Source organism: Toxotes jaculatrix, chromosome 9, assembly GCF_017976425.1.
Source record: "Toxotes jaculatrix isolate fToxJac2 chromosome 9, fToxJac2.pri, whole genome shotgun sequence".
NCBI lineage: Eukaryota > Metazoa > Chordata > Actinopteri > Toxotidae > Toxotes > Toxotes jaculatrix.
The window spans coordinates 12,117,487-12,139,634 of NC_054402.1; the positions used below are offsets into that span (position 1 = coordinate 12,117,487).

General features: G+C 40.5%; 1 protein-coding gene across 2 annotated transcripts in view; it reads right to left on the reverse strand.

The window, feature by feature from the left end:
* The window catches only part of sik2b (salt-inducible kinase 2b), a 46,247-nt gene extending 25,962 nt beyond the window's left edge, over nucleotides 1-20,285 (reverse strand). For both annotated transcript variants that reach the window (XM_041047045.1, XM_041047044.1), the window contains exons 1-3: nucleotides 19,742-20,285; nucleotides 16,059-16,175; nucleotides 7,996-8,059 (exon numbers count right to left, since the gene is read on the reverse strand). In XM_041047045.1, coding sequence (XP_040902979.1) covers nucleotides 7,996-8,059; nucleotides 16,059-16,175; nucleotides 19,742-19,879 — 319 coding nt within the window. In that variant the 5' untranslated portion in view covers nucleotides 19,880-20,285. The remainder of the gene's footprint in view (nucleotides 1-7,995; nucleotides 8,060-16,058; nucleotides 16,176-19,741) is intronic.
* Between the last annotated feature and the right edge of the window lie 1,863 nt (nucleotides 20,286-22,148).

Genomic DNA, 22,148 nt, shown 5'->3' on the forward strand with positions numbered 1-22,148 from the left:
TATACCTGTGAGGAATCTAAGTAGTAAAAACTGTTTTGGAATTAAACCTCTCCCTTTCTTGGTCTGCCTCTGTCTCTCAAAGGCCTCAGTATGCTTCAAACAAAGTGCCTGTTGGAAGGTCAAAGAGCAACAAGTTGCACAAACTAGTTTGATCCGAGCATGCCCCTACCACATCATCTGGCCGCTGAGTGCACCTGACCAAAAGTGAATATACTGTAGCTGTTGCACTTAAAGGCGGGGTGAAAAGCCTGCTATCACAAGGAGGGGCAAGACAAGATAATCATTCAAACCCAGAGATGATAGTGCACACTTTCAATCTTTCCTCAAAGGAATTCAAGGTGTTGCACTTGTTCATACACGGAAGTAATTGAGAGATTTATCCTGCATACTTTCTCTACGTGTCAGAAAACATCCATCGCAGTTCTTAAGTGTTCACACCAATATGAGAAATTCATATTTCTTGTTTGTTCTAACCATCACAAAGAACACCAGCAAATATTCGTTTTTATGGAGAAGAACTAGTGAGTTTATGGCATTTCAACTTCAGCTACTATCAAAACTGTTGTCGGCTGAGTAATCAACTGGTTGCTTCAACTTAAAAACAAAAAAAAAAACTCTGACTTGACTGTTTTAACACTTTAAACACCAAATGCTCTACAAACCAAACACTGAATAATGCAACTAATCTTTATTTTGTATGAACAGTAGCACTGTGTTGCTACTGCTTGTTCTACAGTAGCACTTGAAAAACAAGCCATTACTGTTTGAGCAATCAACACTGTGCAGCCACACACACACACAATGTGGTATGTTGCCCCAGTGGAAGGATGAGTAATCCACTGATACAATGTTGGCGAGGGCAAGGACCTCAGCACAGTGAGGCATGCAGAGATGCATTCTGGGAAAGTGAACAGAACAAGTATGAATCATAGGGGTATTAGGGAACAGCTCAACAACCACTGTGTTCCACTTCTGCTGAGAGCTGGGTGAGGAGCTAAGTCTCTTAACAGCTGCTCAGGTTTGGAGGGGACAAACATCATGGGTACAAACTGGCTTGTTGGACAGACCTCTGGCTGGACTTCAGATAACACCGTGGGGCAAGCTTGGGGAGTGTGTGTATGTGTTTTTGTGTATGTGTATGTAGAGGACAAGGGGCGAACTCACACAGTCACACACACTCAGTAACTGATACTCAAACCACTTAAATACAGCAGCCACATTAAAGTCAAATCTATGTGCGTGTTGATAGATGTTGGTGCTGATTTAACACTGGCACCCTCAGGGGTGGACTGGGTTAAACTGTGCTGGAGCCAGCTGGAGCTCAGCACTGCTCTTTCATCCAAGTTATAACCTGCCAAAGATCAGATGCAGCTACTGGTTGTGACAGTTAAATTCTCTTCCATGGTATAATTACAAGTATATTCAGAGAGGTTTTTTTTATTTGAATACCATTTGTTATGCAAAAAAAACACTAATCTCATAACTTACCACTTGTTATACACTTTCCATTCAAGCTCTTGGGTTATTTTGCTCAGTCCCTAGTCAAGACAGGGCTGAGTAGAGCTGGGGAAAATGTAAAAATTTTCCTGTCAGCCGCCGACATCAATTCAACCAGCAACTGCCTTTGTATTTGTAACCAGCACAATGTGCAGAACTGCTTTAAGTGCTTTTAAAAACACAATCAAGGCTGGATTTCTCTGGATTAGCGCTGAAATGATTAGTTGATGATAAACTGGCACCCATTTTGATAATGCATTAATCATCTGACATTTTCAGCTTTTTACAGGTGAGAATTTGCTGTTTTTCTTTTTGCTAAATGACAGTAAATTTAATATGTTTGGGTTTTACACCGTTGGTTAGAAAACAAACCATTTCAATGTCACCTTGGGCCCTGAGAATTTGTGAAAATGCCTGATGTCAGATTTAAAATGTTTTCCTTATATTCATATAGGCCTCATGAGTTTGCATTGAGTTCTCATTTTTTTGGTATTTTATGGTATTTTTTAAATCTCCTAAAACATAGCCTATAAAGGCTTCTATTCATCTGCTTCTTTAGTCTGCTCAGGCCTCTTTGGTTTGGATGAACAGCTGCTTCCTGATGCAATCAGATAGTAAGACCATTTTCAGACACTAAAACAGGTGGTTTGATGTGACACAAAATGCTGCAGGTGTGTGACTGGCATTTAAAAACAGTGAGTGCACTTGGAATTTAAGAATTACGCATGTCAAGCTACCCCTCAGTGCATGTTGGGCTTTCAATACTTTCTTAGCCTACCGGGAACAATCGTGCATTTAGAGGGTTAATGATTTGCCTTTTGCTTGATGCTGAGGGTACTTGAGGAGGCGGACATATAAATAACCCATAAAATATATTTAAATCACAACATTATTTAAATATTTTGCAATTTGCTGGAGGGACACTGAAATTTCATAGCGGATCAAGTTGATCCTATAGAGGTGTGCGAATGTTATTTGTCACGGTGAAAAATAAGGCTTTATTAAGGTGAGTTGTAATCTCCTCATCAAGTCTAATTTGCATGTGATAGTGCAACAGTGTGTAAAGTGATGGCAGGACCTTCGACTCCCAACATTCGAGTAGCAGTATTAAAGATACACTGCTTAATAAACACAATTAAGTTTTGACAATTGAAGATGTTCTACATACAAGATCGTGCAGATGACATAACCCTTGTTGGCTTTCCTATACTAGATGAATAATACCCCTGTTTATCTATTCTGTTTAGTTTACCTATTGTACTGGAGGACTGGTATTTTGTGCAAATGCTGACATCTAAAAACCACCACATTATTTATACATGTTCTGATTTATTTATTACTGAAACACTACAATGTTTCCAAATGTTTGCAATCACTGAAGAGGACCACAAATTACCTCAGCTCAAATGCAGAAAAACATGTCAGCTTTATTCTGGCATATTTTACTTCTTGCATTTTTTAAATGTCTTTTTCTACAGAAGGTGGATCCTTGAAAGCTGCCATGCAAGATGCTGCCTGTCACTCAACTGGAAATACTTTTTGTAAATATCAAAAGAGAAAATGTGCTCCCTTCAAGCATCACCAAAACTCTGCACAGAAAGGTAGATGTTAACTTTTTCCTGAATGGAATTTAGTTTTTAAATGGTTAAATCTATACATCGGTAGGAAGCCGTGACTAAGATAAACTGCACGCACTTATAATGGACGACTGTAGCATTCAACATGGTATAATCCCAACACAGACGATTGATATGTTGCCACCCATGGCTGATGCACAGTAGGGTGGCAACTAACAATTATTCAATCTCTTAACAGATTAACATGAGCTTATATATAATCTTAGTGGTATCAACTATTTATAACTATTGGCTTTTTGCATTGTCTGTCTGTGTATGTAATTTCTTGGACAGCACTGGTGTTGGTCAGGTTTGCTAACAACCTAGCCTTATCTGACAACACAAATCATCAAGTGAGATCACTAAGCCAAAATTTCAGTCCTGTATAGTCTGTACATAGCCATCGTCCATCAACCACGTGTTGTGCCAGTCATGTAGCTACAGTACATCAGGACTATTAATCACCTAAACAGGAGTAGATGAGACGACCTTGTGAAAGGTCAGACGTCCCAGAGAGAAGAATACAAGAGAGATTTCAGATTTGATATCATATATCAGCTGGGATACATTTACACACTTTTGTCATTAAGAGAAAATTACTAAATTTGGGGAGCTAAGAGTGAATCAGTTGTGCATCATATATTCATCATGTTCTCCCAAAGGTTTGGGCCACTTGAAATCTTTTATTTTGCAGAGACGGAACATTAAAGCTCTGCAAATTATTTGGCAACAAAGCACAGGTCCTACTTTGAGCAGCCCTTCCTCATTTATGCTTTCGTCTTCTGGTCATCAGAGTCAAAACTGCCACACCCCAGCAGCTGACAGATGCAGTAAACTGATTCAGTAATATGAAGGATGGTTTATGGAGAAATATAAATTGACAGTCTAAGTAAATAAGAATGTGTCTCAAAAAATAGCCTGAGTATTCCTTTGAAGTCAACAGTCTCCCCGTCTCATTCCCTTTCCATCAGTCAGACAAGAGATATGCATGACTGATTCTACTCACTGCCAGCTATTACACTCCCCTCTCTCCAGCAGTGCTTTCTTAAATATGCATGCCCTACATTTCCCCACCACCTTCCAAATTCAAACGGATGTCCCCTGCTCTCGCCTCTATTCTCCTCTGCCTCCTCTCCTTCTGCTGCCTCTGCTCTCTGCAACTCCGCTTTATTTGTGGTTGACCCAATTTCCAGGTTTGATCCATCCTGCAGTGTTGAGGCAGACAGTGGAGTGGCAGACTGACTGACAGACAGACAGACAAGACACAAAGGAACATCAACAAGCTGGCATGGCATGCCTCTGCTGTGCCCATAACTGTGCCCACCCACCCCTTTGCGAGAATGAACCCATCACTCTCCGCCTCCTTGTGCCAAACTCAGCTCCGTTTCTTTGTCTTTTACGGCTCCAGACGCACAGACACACAAACACAGACTACCCCTCCTGCTCCTCCACAACACCATTTACTGTTTGGTCTGAAGAGAGAATCGTAGGCTCATCCATCGTCTTAACTGATTCACTATAACATGGGTGGGCTGTAAAGCATCCACAACAACTTCACATCTTCCACTCTGTAACCTATGGCAGGGAGCAGACCTGAGAAATTCATCATGTCAGAGAAGCGGAGGCTACTCTCAAGAGGGCGATAGTGGAGGAAGAGGTTAGAGATCTAGCGTGGCAGCTTATCCATTTGTCTGAGTGCAGCACGACTGGAAGACTTGATCCATCTCCAGCAAGTGTATTTGGAAATCAGAAATGATTGTTCAATTTTGTGAGATTGAATACTGTAATACTAGTCTAGTGCTGCAGCTACCAGTCAGTGTCTGCCTGGCTGGGTCGAAGCTGCTATTGCTGCAGCTGATGATGACATATAAATGTCTTACATAACTATATTACATTGTGCAATCAGGGCAGAGGGGTCTGAGGAATCAGGACACAATGGTTTTATAATACTCTGAGATGATCCATGTAAAAATCTATGGATTATGGAAAGTGAGTTTGACCAATCATGACTGGTTATTTAAAGGAACAGTTCAACATTTGGGGTGCAAACTCCAAATGCAAAATATGCAAACTCTTGCCATGAGTTAGATGAGAAGACACCAATGACGCCACTCTCACGTCTGAAAGGTAAACATAAAGCAGCAGCCACGAGACATTTAGTTTAGCTTAGCATAAAGACTGGGAACGTTGCTTAAATCTGTACAAAAACCAAAGTGTACAAATGGGGGTGACAATGAAAATGGCTAGCTATTTCCCCCTGCTTCCAATCTTTAAGCTATGATAAGCTAAGCTATGCTAACCCTCTCTTGGCTGAAGCTTCATATTTAGCACACAACTATGAGCGTGGCATCGATCTTCTCATCTAATTTGCTGCATGAAAGCAAATAAGCACATTTCCTTTAGTGAGGGGGTTGTAAAATTCCCGCCATTACACAGCTTGTCTAGGCTAACAGAAGCTGCTCCTTGGCTTAACTACAATGAGCAGCAGTGGCTGTAACATATGTGCTGATAGAGACAAGTTAGACTGTTTTATCTCTCTGCACATCTGTACTTCCTTCACATTTTTTTTTTTAACTACGCTCCTTTCTCATCAAGTTTTTCTGGTGTCTGCTTCCCAGCTCTCTCTAGGTCACAGGAGCAGGAGTTGCTGCTGCTGAGTCAACATCACAAGTGGAACACTGGCCTCAGAATTACAAAGACGCATGCACACATGCACACACACAAACACACACACACACACAACAGACATGACTATTAAGTTTACCCTAGACTATTGCTGGAGTAAGCCTCTCAGCTACTCTGTCTGGAAGTAGGCTAAAGTGCAAACATTCTCAGACTGTCTAATAGGTGAGGCCAATAATCTATGTGGATCATGAACCACTTACAGTTTGTCCACATGAGACGGGTCTAAACTTGTGCTGCAATTCCTGAAATATTTGAACGTACAATTATTTCATGTTTGCATGTTCACAACTGGAATGATTCCAGGATTTTTGGGGGTTTGAAAAGGAATAATCATGTGATAGTCCATCTGAACATTTCTAATAGAATACAAACTCAAACGCAAAAAAAAAAAAAAGTGCAATAAACATGCTCTTTCTTTGGGCTCATGTCCACTGTACTGGATTGGAGATTGCAGTGTGTACACATTGTACAAATTGAGTGTGTCTGTGTTGTGCCTGTCTAGTAGCGATAGAGCGCATGTGGTTCTATGGCAGACTAAGATAATTTGTTATCTTCATGTACTATTCTTGCTATGTTCTGACTTGTCTGTCCCTTCCAGTGCAAGTCTCTTTATTTGCACTTTAGAATATTGCCAGTGTGTAAAACATTTCTAATTTCTACTGACATACTGTAAAAAAAAAACAAAAAAAACAAAAAACAGTATGTTCAGACTGTCCACTTGAAAACTTGAATCATATTTATGTTTAAAGGGCAAATTTGAGCTTACTTCCTTATTGGGCACTTTTGTCGCTAAAAAAAAAAATGTGGCAAATGACTGACTGGAAATTATTTTCTGTACTAAAGGAATATGTTTCCAAATGTCCGAAACGGTCCAAAATGAGTAAGGCAAGGTGTGTTGCAATGGTTGCCAAATGAGTCAAAGCTTCAACATCTGGTCTTTTTTAGTTATTTAAAAATTATTATGTAAGGCCCATGATAAATCATAAATATGTCTCTGTGATAGCTACTTAAGGCTTAGTGTTTAATCCAGCCGATCTCCTATTAAGACTACTGCTTTTGGACTGTTGGGTTCACACTGTGAATTTCTGAACACCGTTTTAAGTGTTGTACTTCTTAAATCTTCTAAAAATCAATAGTCAAATTTTAAATTTTCATGCAGCTTTAATTTGTTTCATGGTGTTTTCCTCTTGACCCAAACTCTTCAGGAAGAGAAATTTTTAATAGAAAAGATTAAATGATTAATCTATCTGTGGATCAACAGAAAAATTTGTTGATGAATCCTTTCTTTTTTTTAATCTTTCTTCTCTTTTAATCTTTATTCTGATCATTTCATTGAGGTATCATTGCTCTCTTTATATGTAGTCTTATTTTGTTGACTTATTTTTTTTTTCCATGTATTTTTCTAAACTCTTGATTTGGGGAACCAATGTACAGTATAATTCTACAGTGTCTTGACTTTTCCTGTCATGTGTTTCACTTCTGTTATCTGTTAAAATGCTGTTTGTTTTGTGCAAATAAAAGTAAACTAAACTAAACTAGTAGCCGTATCTGTGTCCCTGAATTGGTGTCTCATAAAAAAAAGATAATTTTTTTCCTGCTACCTTTAGCAAACCTGCTCTTAAACATCATCTTAAATGGTTTCAGTTAAAGGCAGAACAACATGTTAACCTACAGTATACAAAATTTAATCTAAATGCAATGTAATGGTCAGTGAAAATGGAGGAATAACACAGCTGTTCACCAGCAGGTAGAGCGCAATCTTGATATCTTGCATCTTGCAATCTGAACAACTGGGCAGTAAACCGGTTAGCAGCAAATGATTTTGCCCCACATATAGTAATAAATCACTCTTTTTCTCTTTGAGGTTGCCTGCCTACGGACGTCAGTGATGTCATTTTATAAGACAAGGAGACAATGTCAGCACATTCAGGACACCAATTAGTAGCAGCACATGACAAGGGTCATATTGGGACATTGTTCTCCGATTTCCATCAATCATGTGACCTTTGAGACTGAGGCCAGGATAACTGTAAGCTCAACAAGACTTTGATACTTCCTTGTTTGTCAAAAACATAACTGACGCAACAGAGCTGCTTTTTTGTGCAACTGATATGGGGAGGACAAAAATGAACTGGGTGGGACAACGTGTGTAAGACACTGAGGTCAGACTGATCTTGTACTTGAAAAGATCACTCACCAAAGATCTCCCCATTCTTGGCATACTCCGTGACTAAGTAAAGCATGTTCTTTGTCTCCATCACCTGAGAGAGGGAGAGGTTTGAAGGAACAGGGGCCGAGGGAAGGGAGAAAAGAGGGGGAGAGTGAACATGAATACACACAGAAGACCACTTTTCAATAGCAATATCATTAGATAATCCAATTAACAGTCTCCTGCAAACAGAATTAGAAAAAGAGAACCGTAACAACAGATATGAATGACCAAAATATTACACAACTGTCCACAAAGCTCACTCTGTGGTTAAACCGCAGCATCTGGCATCCACAAGGTCACGAGCAAAACAAAATGCATGAATGGCACAGGGTCTAAAAATGGTAAGCATGTAAGAGAATGGAGGTGGACGGTTGGTGTTGCCGAGTATATCTGAATGGCACTTAAAACCTTTAAGTCCTCGCACGGTGCCGTGTTGTGTAGGAGGAGGAGAACCGATTTAGAAACAGAAACACTCAGGAGATGAATAGAATTAAATGCGGAGGGGAGAATCAGATGGAGAGGGGAGGATGAATCAGACACAGCGAGCCAGACATTCACACTAGAAATCCCACGCTCATTGTTTATGATCAATTTTCCATCTGTTACACTGACCGATTCATGGATTTAGGAAATGAAAGCCAGTTTTTTTTTCCCTTGGATGGCCTTGGTTGTGTAACAAACACATTTTGTCCACTCTGTGTAGTGGAGCTGGAATACAACCGATTGATGAATTAAGCCCGGCATCAGCATCTAATCTGGGAAATAGACCTTTATCACAGCAGACATTTTGACTTGTCGCAGCAGGAAAAGCACAGGTGTAACTAACAGTATTAACGATGGCTCTGTTTCATTTAGGTGTGCCAGTAAACCAGCATGTACAATAGCAGGGCCTTGGCACTGGCAGACCTGAGTAGAATGCAGTCATTATTAATGGTTTTAGCTACACCTGTGCCTGCAGATAAAATATCCACTGTGAGACAGGTATATTTTCAATTTATGGCAAACATCCGTCTATCATTGCTGTGATGGAATCCAGAAGAATCATGTTGACTGTCCTCATAAGCTGTCATGAATTGCATGCATTAGCTGTCTCTGCCATTCTGAGGAGGCATAGGGCAAAAAGAAGGAAGACACAAGAGATGTTTTGGACATCAGTTATAACTTTAACTACAATCTAGTGCTAATGTCAAAACAATGCCAGAGATTCTTTACTTACTTTTACTTTATTCATTTGTTTATCAGGGACAAAACAACATTAGTAGACATTGATATTGATGTAAATGAATCAGATTTAGCCACTGGCAGGTTGTGTTAAACAGTAAGCTTGATAAGCTACATTAACAGCATCAATAGTATGACATTTGTTTCAGTACCTTACTATGAGAAATCTTTTTTTAACAACCTTTTTTCTCATTTAACAAAAGAAGCCAACGTTCTTAAATGTTAAATGTTGTCTATTCCCAAACTGTAGTAAAAGAATTTTCAAAAATTAAAAAACTAAAACAGTCTAAATTTGTAGTTTAATTTACAAATCTAATTTGTAAATTAGGAGTTGTCTGATCAAAGAATAGGTAAACAAGATTCAGGTTCTGGACAGACATTCAATGCCAGATTTCGTCCGTTAGTGATAGGGATGAACCGATCCACATTTTTTCACTTCCGATCCGATATCTGAATTTGGATATCTGCCGATACCGATACTATTCCGATACCAGAGCTCTGTTTGCTTTAATATTATTATTATCATTATTGTTAATTTTACATGATGCTGTAATAAATCTTCTCCACAGGCAAGTATATGTACGAATGTATGCATGTATGTCCCAAAAGGCAACTTGAGGTAAGTATAGGGTCAGAAAAGAAAGTCAGGCAAACAGGAAATCCTGTTAACAGTCAATATTTATTAAATTCAAGACAGATACCCATAAAGGGTAACCTTCTTTTAGACTACCCCTCTCCAAATAAAATAGAAATAAAAAGGGCAACTTTATCTAATCAGCACAAATTAAGAATACTGGCTCTTGTAGCAGCAACAAATCAAGGTTTTTCAAATCTCAAACATCTGGAGGGGCGGAAGCTCACTCACGGTTCATTTTCTTCCTGCTGTACCTAGAAGGGTACAGCAGGAAATGATCTATTGTTGGTGTGTGAATTACCTGTATGACTTACCTGTTATGGTGTCCCGCTTTGGTTTATCGTTTGTTTAAAAGTTAATAGCGCGACCGATGCTAATGCGCTAATCCGTCAATGGGATTCTCTACATTATGTTAGCATCGAGCTAATCGCTACTTATAACCACTTGTAGGTCGCGACTGAGCTTCCGCCCCTCGGTACAACGGCTTTGCAAACGTCGCACGTTGCAAACATTGCACGTTGCTGTCTTGCTTTGGGTGTTTCTAGTGCAAAAATATTTCCACACAGCGGCCATGTTGTACTGAAAAGTTGGTTAGCCACGGTGCTACTCAATGCTCACCTGCTAGCTGGCTGCAAATTGGAATTGATTTCCTGAACGGCGGCGTGTCTCATTACCATAGACCAGGGGTCGGCAACCTTAAATACTCAAAGAGCCATTTGGACCGTGGAAAAGAAAACACCCGGAGCCACAAAACCCTTTCGACATCTAAAATGAGGATAACACTGCATATATCGTTTTTTTTTTTTTTTTTTTTTAAACCTGTATATGTATAAAAAACTAGTGTGTTGCAGTTATGAAATCTGAACTACGGAGAACACGAAATTTTATTTCTGCATGTAACAAAAACATTTTGAACTCCGAAAAACAAAGACGCTTGGTTAAGGCTTACTTTCAAGTAGTGATGGATCCGGCAACACCGATGCGTCGGCGCATGCGTCGAGCTCATAGAAAAAAAACCTCGTGCCGGTGCGCGTATCGCTGTAAGAAAGTCACGTGACCGATACAGGAACTGTTAGGAACTGACACTGGCGCGCCAAACTGTGTTTATAAGGAAGCGCATATGTCAACGGGATGCATCTGCCAAAAGAATATCTGATCTTTTACGGTTCTTCGTCAAATTCATCAAGAATTATGGAATAAAGTCCACAAGCATCCTCATTTACAACACGTTCACTTAGATTTTCACGTTATGATACATGTTCACATTATTTATTGACTGTATCTAAAAAAGATCAGACATTTTAAATTTAAATGAAGATATGAAATTATACAATATAAAAGACAATGACTTAAATTATATTATTGTATATACTAGGTCATCAAATCAGTGTCAGTTGAATCTGTCAACTAGGTTGCCTGTAGGGATTTTTAAGGTCCAGCAGGTGTCAGTATTCAGTGACACAGTATCGACACGGTATCCGTACAGTTTGGCAATGTGTCGAAACGCATCATGACGCCTCATCTACCCATCACTACTTTCAAGTAAAATACTATGTGTATTTGAGTCCTCCTCGTATTTATGAAATAAAAATCCAAACTTAAACAATAGGGCCTTCGCCTGATTTGTCAGGCTCGAGCCGTGGTTATCCACCTACAGCGAACCAAAAATGCCATCTGCTTCTGTGTTCCACCATCACTTTATTGCGTGCACTGGAGCGTGCAGTCAGCTGTCAACCTGAAAATGTTGCCACCGGGTGTCGCACAGCGGCGTTTGTGACGCATATTTTGAGCGACAAAAAATTAAAAAAATTTTGATGTTACAAGATCACCGTAATCCTCAAATTTAGAATTACATTAAAAAAAACGAACTAAAATAAAAATACATTTAAATTAAATACTCATTATTTATTTTCCAAAGTCACAGGGAGCCACAGCAGAGGGATGAAAGAGCCACATGCGGCTCTGGGGTCGCGGGTTGCCGACTGTCATTACTCTGCCTCTCATTGAGACATGCCTCCGTTCAGGAAATCCATTCCACATTTTGCAGCCAGTTAGCAGATCAGCCGGGCAGGGAATCACTTGTGGAGTCATTTCAGCAGACAACATTAAAGCACAGACATGGTCCATGGATCGGAAATCTCTGCAGGTTGGATCGGAAATTTCCGATACGTGAAAAATGTTGGTATCGGAAGCCGATACCGATACCGGATTGGATCGGCCCCTAGTTAGTGATGACATTTTGTTTTGATACGCAGCCTTGCTTGCCAGGCCAGATGTCAAGCCTGTACACTGACTTGTGCTTCTGTATGAGATGAACGTTTAACTGGATCTTAATGTTTGTATTACAGACCCTGCTACAGTAGACAAAGTGGCTACACAGCAACACTTCCATTAAAATTACATGGCAGCAGCTGCTTAACAGTAAAAGCCTTCCTGCCCTGACAGTGATTACAATACCACTTCAATTCAGTGAAGATAATTAATTAAGCACTTATATAGTCTTATAAGTATTTAAGAGAAAGCAGAGTCTTTGTTGTGAGTTACTGCTATGGGGAGAATAACTGAAGCCAAATATCTGTCAGGTTATAAATTCTAGAACAAGTGGAGGATTCATAGTTTGAATTCCAGATATTGAGAAATGCAAACAGAACTTAGTGCTTAGCACTTCACATGGTCTGACACTGCCTTTCTCTAAAAGTTATCTTTAACATCTTACATGCATCATACATTATACATCACTGCTTGTACAAACAGACTGATCACTGTTAAACCAATCAAATATAAAATGCATGCAAATAAAAATGTGTTGTTGCTTCTGACATGATGAGTAGGTTTGGAGACCATCTAAACGTGTTTTAGACTGGTCCTGTCTGAGTAACTAGCCATGAGGAAAGGCAGCTGTAGTCCCTGAGGTTAATAACATGCTGTATAGAGGCTGTGCTGTTTAATGTTTTAATACAAGACTGTCAATGAATAATTTATGAGTATAAATGTAATTATTTTAATGGTTTTAACAATATGGACATTAATCGTAGTGTAGAGGATATTGATTTGTTGCCATAATCCATCCAATATCCCCAATTTACTCCAGAATTTCCTGTAACATGGTTGATATTCAAATGAAGTACACATTTTGTATTGGCATCACTCCTAAAGTACTGAAAGAAAGAGTGGTTTTGTAATTTTGAAAACAATATCCACTGATAATTCGGACTGCTTAAAATCTTTGTACTTGCTGACAGACTCTTGGCTGTGAACCCAAGAGAATCAGATAATGGCGAGATGTGAAAGAGGAAAAGAAGTTAAGAATAGGGTCAACAGAGAATAGGCAAACTAAAATGGGGTCCACAGTTGGGTTGTTTGTGTGTCTGTGTGTCTTTATAAGCTAGGGCTTCCCCTCGGGGCCACAGGGCCAGTCCCAGTTTATGAGACTGGAAAGGAAATCACTAATTGACCTGAGCTGATTGGATGGATGGGCCGTTGGAAATAATGATACACACCAAAATAACACAGCAGAAAGCTGGAGCAGTGCCACGTGGTTGTGTAATGATAATGAACATTCATTTACTTCCCCTAAACAAAGTAACAGGACCAAAAGACTTATGTAATACAACAGCATCACCACAATTGTTGAGTTATTGGTGGCTATGCTATTTTGTGCCAGACAGCGGACATGATGGTAACTAGGTGAAACAAGTTTCTTTTTGCCTGGCTAACATTTCAATTAAGTGCAACAACCAGACCAAGTCACTTTAGAAAATAAACTGTGAGCCTTGTAAAATTCATGTGAACTTTTCTTTCACACCTGGACATGCATACAATTACTATAAAAGGTGCCAAGGTGGCCTGAAGGAAATGACATTTATGGGATTTACTTCTACAAAAATGCTTTGAGCACACATCAGACTACTGACAGTGACGCTAGGTGTTATTTCAACAATTGCAAAAAACCACCACACAGCAAGATTATCTGCTTTCTGACCTGAAAACAATTATAGGTGTATATATTCTGCTGCATGAAATCCTATTACAATTACAAATGGATTTTAGGAATTAACAATGATCCACAACTTCGCAGTTTACAGCTAAGCCATGGTGTGTAATGCCTTTTCAGACAGAAGAAAGGAATTAGACCTTTGTCACAGCAACGTGAAAGAAGTGTCCTAATCAGCCAATCACATTGTGACTGTGAGCCAGCATGCACAAAACCAGGACTTTGAAACTAAAGCAGCTAAATGGAATTTAGCCATCATTAAATTTATTATTCACACCTGTGCTTTTACTACTATGACACGTCAAAATCCCTGCTGTAAAAAAGGCCTGTGGGAGCGGGAACAAGACCAGTACACCACACTTTTTATTCAGCATCATTCTGCATTTAACTGATTACCCTTCAGTTTGTGTAAACTTCAACAAATCACCCAATTATTAAGTCCTCAGACATCAATTCTCAACATGTGTCAAAGAGACAAGCTGGATCACTTTGCCCTGGCTCATGAAACTCCCATTTTCTCTGCTTCCACATTTTGTGATGCACAACATGGCAAAAAAAAAAAACCTGAGGGGACTCCTCCAGCCTAAAAAGGACACCTCGTGCTGTAGCACTGCTTGTGGTAGTTGTTGTCCAGCCAAACAAATAAAGCCCTTCAGTTCAAAGCACATCAGATGCTATTAATTATTATAAGATTTGTAGTAACTGCAGATCACTTCAGCTTTAAGTCAATTTTGCTGAATCATTGTGCAAATAAATACTAATACTTTTTGGGGACTTTTTCAAGGTCCCACACAGACAAGGGGCACTGACAGAATTAATTATGCTTTTTAACAAGCAAAAAGTCTATTCTGGCCTAAATGAGACATTTTATAAGTAATGTCAACGTCAATAAAAACTATGAATGTGAAATACATCTTTAGATGTCAAAGTACAATAATAAAACATTTAATGTATATAATTTAATGTATATAATGCTCAACTACTAACATTATTTAGTTTGAATCAGGTCAGTAGCACCTTCACAAAGTGTAGAACACATACAGAGGTGCACACAGCGCAGAGTGTCAGTCAGTCATTAACTATGCTCTCATATCTTAAACTATCCAGTGGTGGCAGGTTCTGCTAGGCAGCAGTTGTTTGCTAATGCATTAGAAAATGGCCTGGATTGGTCCTGCGATTCAACACCCCGACTGCTGAAGTACCTGGACAGAAGATCAACAAGCAGCAGAGGCGAGTTCTGCTCCACAAAACTGATTTGTTCACAGATTAGTCAGAGGCACAGGTAATTCTAGGGCCCCTCAACAGATGTTACACTGGGTCCACACCGTAACATGTTACATTATTACAGTATCACCCTGTGGGGGCTTCTTTGACCCGGGGACAGTTTCACAAAGATAAACTTTGACTTTGGCTCAGACCTAACTTATAGTCAGATCTCAGACGGAGGTCTAAATTCATCTGTTGCACAAACCTGTCTAGTTCTTGACAATCTTACATTAGACTACCTTTTAATGACTGGAGTAAATTAAGACTCTTTTCAAACTAAAACACATGGCTGAGACCTTGTCAAACCACTCAGCTCAGTTCACTACAGCAGGAAACACTGAAAGACAGTTTACATTAGACAACAAACCAGTATCGGGTGAAGCACAAATAAGTCTGTGTGAATTCAGGCTGGTGTAAGAGACATTACAGCTTTTCTAAATTATACAGACTTTCCAGGTGTCCAGGTGAACATGTTTGTTAATGGAAATGTGTTTAAGAAACAACCCTAACTGGAGTAACTGGGGTAAATATACATAAAGTATGGTGACATTTTTCCAACATCACTGCAAGGAGTTGTGATGAGACAGATCAAAGCACCCAAGACAGAAATAAATCTCTGGAGAATCTCTTGCTTGTCAAGCAAGAGACAAAAAAATGCAAAATTACCAGTTACATACGAAAAAAAACAAAAACCAGATTACATCATTCATCATCACACATCATTACTACATGGGCATAACAATGTACAAAAAGATTTCCATTATGCATAGGCAAAAATTACACAAGAGCCCAGATAAAATCATGACATGGGCTAAATCAGTAAAAGCACAGAGATGAAAGCAGCACCACTAAAAAGATTATTAATTGCGTCCACATTTTGCATGCTGGACAGTGAAAAAGTGTTGATAACGGGCACTGAAGCTGGAAACTCACCTGGTAGAGCTTGATGATGTGCGGGTGGTCCAGCATCTTCATGATCTGAACTTCTCTGTAGATCTTCTCGAGGTTGACAGCATCCAGTTGGGTCTTGTCAATGATCTTAATGGCCACCTGCAGAATGATGAAGCATCAACAAAACAATTGTAATCAGTCGGTTTCTCAACAACACACATTGGAATCTTTGTTAGGGCTCATCAGACTCGATGGGAAAAAAGAGACACCTCCCCACACTCACACAAACACAAGTACATTTTCATATTTTCAAAGCACCAAAAGGATACAGTGTGTTCTTTTCAGCTGTGAGAGTAGAGAGCTGTTTCTGAGATGCAAGATAAATCCTTAAATACAGCTTGTGCTGAAACCGTTATAAACAGTTTTAGAATTTGAGCCATGATGAAATATCACACGAAGGCAGAGCAGAGGCAAACGCATGCCTCGTTGGATATACACACACCCACAATGACACGTACATGTGTAAATCGCACACTCACAACTTCAACACTCTTGGCTCTGAGTAATGATGTCCGGTAGGTAACAAGGCAATGTTAACATCTCTCCTTCGCATGTTCTCATAAACAACATTTCATCAGTGTGATCTGAAGTGTTCCAAGCGTCTGTAAGCCAAGCTAGAAGGAGTAAACAACAGGAGACCCCAGTTCCCCTCTTGGTAATCACAACACTGTCAGATGAGGCTAGAAAACTAAGGCTGAAAACAAGGCTGTGTTTTAAAAAAAGAAAAAAGACGCAAAGGGCTGCATTGATTAGTGTGTTATTTTGGGGTACTAGTGAGACTGGAGCTGAATCTATGAGCTGATCAACAGAAAATGAATCGGTAGCTATTCTGATAATCATTTTAGGTCATTTTTTTAAGCAAGAAATTTTGGTTTTAGCTTCATAAAAGTGAATATTTGTTTTGGCGTCTTCTTTGATAATAATCTAAATATATTATGCTTTTAGTGCGTTGGCTGAACAAAACAAGCAATATGAATTTGTCTACTTGGGCTTTTGAGAAACTCACCAAATGATTAATCAATACTTGAGAAACTGAGATAATCAGTTTCTCAAGTATTGAGAATATTCAGTTTATACTAGTGAACCTGACAGAGGATTTTCCTCTGGAAACTTATCACGCTGACTCTCATTTTATCTCCTTATCTTGAAAATCATCTGGTAAACAGCAGAAATACCTTGTTTACAGTATGAAGAATTTTACCAGGAATGAGCAATGGCATGTATTTGACTACCTATCGCAGTACATTGCCACCTGACGTCACACTGTGTTATGGCAAAAGCTGGGCCAGGTGCAATGTTTTCCCCTAAATGATTCCTGCATTTTATTTCCTCCACAATCATTCCTGCTGCGTCAATGCAGTGGCATTACTGCAATAAATAAGGGAGCCGCATTTTTTTTATGCAGTGATCATGTCAGTCTAATCACAGGCTTATGTTTGGTTTTAATCTTAAAGTGAAGTCTGATACCTCCATCCTACTCACACCCATTTAGATCCTCTCTAGTCCATTTGTAGTTAGTACTTGTTCAGTAATGGGTGTTTTGATATGTTTAACACTTCCTGTTATTATCTCCATACTCAAGGTACAGACAGGTATGTTTGGAGTTAAATCCTATGAAGAAATCCAAATCTTTTAATGGCACTCCAGTTACAAGTCAAGACCTCTAGGGCATCAAATTTAAAATGACTGGTCTAGTAGAGAGGGATTACAGTGTGCTTAGCATAAAAGGATCTGATTTAGCTGATTACATTGTCAACAATACATGTGGCTCACACACAAAACATAAGACTTCTTATGAACTCTTTTGGCACAAGGTCAGTTGAGGACGAGTTAAAGGGGAATTTAGCCTATACATAAGTTAACGAGAGCAGAAAACTGGGACGGTGCTGTGGAGAGGATGGATAAATGTATGGGACCACGTGGGCCGGCACTATGTGAACCCACAAGCTGCAATATGTACATAATGGGATGAATGGGTCAGTATAACACGCAGGGGCCATGAGTAGAAAAAGTAGGTTAAGCACACACAGGTACACCTATCTGGGAATGTGCACACACATGCACACAGACACATTTGATTTGCTGTTTAATGTGTCATTAAACTCTTTTTTTTTTTCTCACACACGCACCAGTCTAACATCTCTTGCACTGGCATACTCTCAACACAGATGGCATCGCATAAAGTTGATAGCCCGCCTCTCCAGCTGACCTTGGCCACTCTAACAAACAGTCTGGCTCTGGCCATGGGCCTGGCCGAGCCAAGCAGCTGCAGTGGCTCTCTGTGCCGACCAGCGCTGAGTGACCTCTACCAAACCAGTGGCCTCAAAAACACCACCAACATGCATGTTTTCAGTCAACCCAAATACCACACCGGCTGAGGGAAGAGGTGCGTCCACTCAGTGAAATCACCTGGTGTAGTCTTTGCCTGAAATAAAAACCTGCATTCAGGGAGCTATTGGTGTTACATGGCTGCAGATTGCCTGGCTAGACTAACACTACACTACCTCACAGGCTTTAATAACCAGATTAACATGATAAGAGTCTTAAGAGCCATTTTCTTGTCTTGTTATTCATTAAACCTACCAAGGGTCACGTCTGGATGACGTAAATCTTTGTTTTTCTGTACAGTATGATTGCTCACGTTCAACGACAAACAGTTGGAGGCTCTGGAGATCAAAGATCAAAGTGTGCAAGTGTGTTTTTACAAGTCACTCGGCCTATTTTTCTATCACCCCTCACCACCTCTACCCCGCCCCTTCTGTCTCACACAACACAGCTTCTTCACACACAGACTGGACACTCTTTACAGTAAATCCCTGTGTCTCCATCATTACAACAGAAAGTCATGGCACTCAGTGGTACTGCTCAAGAAAGGCCTTTCTAAACAGAGCTTACATAAAATTATGAGTAAACTGAGACAAATCCAAGCACTGCCCCCCCCCCCCCCCCCCCCCCCCCCGTGCTCATCTTGTATCGCCTGAGAGTGTGCAGTGTTTGTAATATCAAACCCTCTCCAAACTACGTGAAGACCCCAGAGCAGTGTCAGTAGATCGCTGTCTGCGTGCATGCGTGCAGAACACTTTGCTTTCCAATTACAGAGATCTGGCTGGCATGTCCTGCTCCTCGGAAAGCTCTGGGCACTGCTGGCACAAGAAACCATTAAATCACATCATTATTTGGATTACATAATGGGACCACCGACCCATGCTGCATGCCCCAGATACAGCAACAGGGGATGTTTACACCAGCCAGACTTTTGAGTTGGTACACTGTGGCACTGTCTGGGTCATTACCAAAAGGAGCGCAGGTGTATAGATGCCGGTCTGGTGTTGGAAATAAAGCATGCATGTTTACAGTTTGTGTTTCCCAGCAGCACCGGTGGTCAGACCTCTTACTGGCAGTGATGTTGGCTGAGGGGGGTGAACGTGCAGACAGTCATTGCTCCTGTACCTGCAGGATTCAAACACACCAGCTGTTGCTCGCACTGGAGCAGCCAAGTGGCCGGCAGTTACCTGATCCAAGTTTCTATTAGTGCATGATGTGGACAGCATTTCGGTATCTGCTGTGAATATCTGGGGTGTCAACTAGTGCATAAAAGTTATGTAACTCAGCTGAACAGTAGCCTAAGTTAGCTTTCAGGCTAACTAGTTCACCGACACACTCACCTCAGTCTTGGTAATGCGGTGTCGGGCCAGCTTCACGACAGCGAAATTGCCCTTTCCTAAAGTGCGCTCGATGTCGTAGAAGCCCACTCGGACCGGACCCCGGATCAGCGGTTTTTGGACACTGTCAGCCATGACCATGCTGTTCTAAATTTGACTGTTTTTGGACGAGTAGGAGGTAGCCAGACGAGCAGGGGACACGCGGGGGGCTCACACGGGCTGGCTGGCTGGCTGGCTTGCTTGCTTGCTTGAGCAGCTACAGATAAAGACGAAAGGAAAACAAACCGCCCGCCGCCGCCGCTGCTGCTGCTGCCGCCACCGCCGCTCGAAGCGTGTCCATTAAAAATAGACAAAGTTGATTTTCTGTGTCGCCCTGTCAGCTTGAACGCCAATGTGGCGACACTCTCGGTCAGTGCGGCGATACGAAGCAGGCCATTTGCTGAGCCCGGGGGCTGTCACACTACGTTCTCCAATACAATACAGCTATAATATTTCAGCTTGAGGTGCCTCTATCAGCTACAGAGCACACGAGTTGACTTGCAAAGAGGCATCATGTTCTCTGGTTGACGTGTATTGACGTCAAAGCCATAGGGGTATTTGTACAGGGGGCGGGGCCACGGAGCCGCTCCACACTTCAGTGCCAATTGGTTGCTAAGACAACCAGACCCACCTCTTACGTCAACCGGTAAAATTGCTATTCTGAAATCTGTTTGCTTGTCTGCCCTCCTTGATTGCACGCATAGGTAACTTTGAAGTTTTGCCCTGCAGGTGTTTAATAAGCTTTTGTCGAAAAAAAGAAAAAGAATGCAGGGAAAAGGGTTAAATTCTTTCTAAATCTGCCTGAAACTGCCTCTTACTCGCTCAGAGTAAGGGTCTCTGCAAGAATGAATGGAGAAAATACATTTAAACAAACAAAAACCATGCTAGGTTTTAACATAAAAAAGAAATATACATATATATAGATATATTCCTCATCATATCTACTTCTAGTCATACAATCCACGAGAAGAAATGCATTAGCCGAAAGAAAACCAAAAGTAATATATCATAGCATATACCCTTATATAATGTAACATGCAGGACCTCATGTGAAACCAGACATTTTATGAGCCACAAAGACACTTTGTTCAGCTACATAACAGCACCATCTGTTGGCAGAAATTGAAAATTGAAGCAAGGATACACATTTCCTTTAAACTGGTGTTGGATTCTATGGCCTCTGTATAGTGTTGTTATGTGTTCCCCCTCTTACCTTAACATGAACATAATCCTAACCCTAAAAAATTGTGCTATGATGCCTAACCTGACCCCAATCTAGTCCTAATCCTCACCAGTTAACTACTCCTGAGCCTTAGAATCTAATGTTTACATGCTCTAGCAGTAGAGCTAATACTTTAGTAACAGGGATTTTACATTCACACAAATCTAAAGTCACTCCAAAAATACAAACACATTTGAAGATATCCATACCAGCTTTAAATAAACCACATTATCTTGTGACCAAACTTGATTTGACACCTAAAAATCATGTCGTGTTTGACATACAGCACACATTCACACCCAGTGGTTGTTCTCTTAAGCCGCTGCAGTGACAGTCTAACAGAGAACAGTGGATTGCTAAGCGGGCAGGCCGAGCAGTGCTCCAAAGGCCTCCGCTGTCACGCATAGACTTCCTGAATGTAAGAGTTCCAGATGTGCTTTTGGCATTTCCTGTCTAACATTCTCCAAGAACACACTCAGCCTCTCCTTACTGGGCTTTTTACATCTTTCCAAGACACCGACCCAACAGCCCACTCAGTACACATTCAGAAATAACCATGTTATTTTTACTCATTTTTAAGACAGACGTATGTTTTTACAAGCAAACACTGATGAATGAATCCATAACATGTTCACAACATCCAGAACATGGTCACTCCTCTATAGTGTCTGTATTTTCAGATCAGTGGCAAGGTTAAGTTTCTCGCACAGTCATGTGGAGTCAGGAAAGCCCACAGCGTTGAGGTTTACTGGGGTCAGCAGAGTTCTGTCATCAGTGTTTCCGCATGTACTGTCCTGTTCCCTGACATCAGAGTGCAAACAGGAAGCCTTACACAGGGCTGACACCACTCTTCAGGTTTAGAGAAAAGGTCATAATAGTCCCTGAAAAGGACAACTCCACAGCAGTAGAAAGCCAACAGAATCTTTTTGGTCCTTGTGTCTCATAATATCTGGTGACGTTATTGGAAAAATGGTTGAGTAGTTTAATTTTGGATTGTTTACAAGATGAGTAACCTTGTGCAAGTCCTCAAAACTTGCTCTTATTCCCAGGGTTAGATGTATAATCCACCATGCCAAATATAGCAGCGCTGCTGTTCCACAAAACTGACTGTCTCATTAATGCTTATTTGAGTTAATTAATTCCTCTATG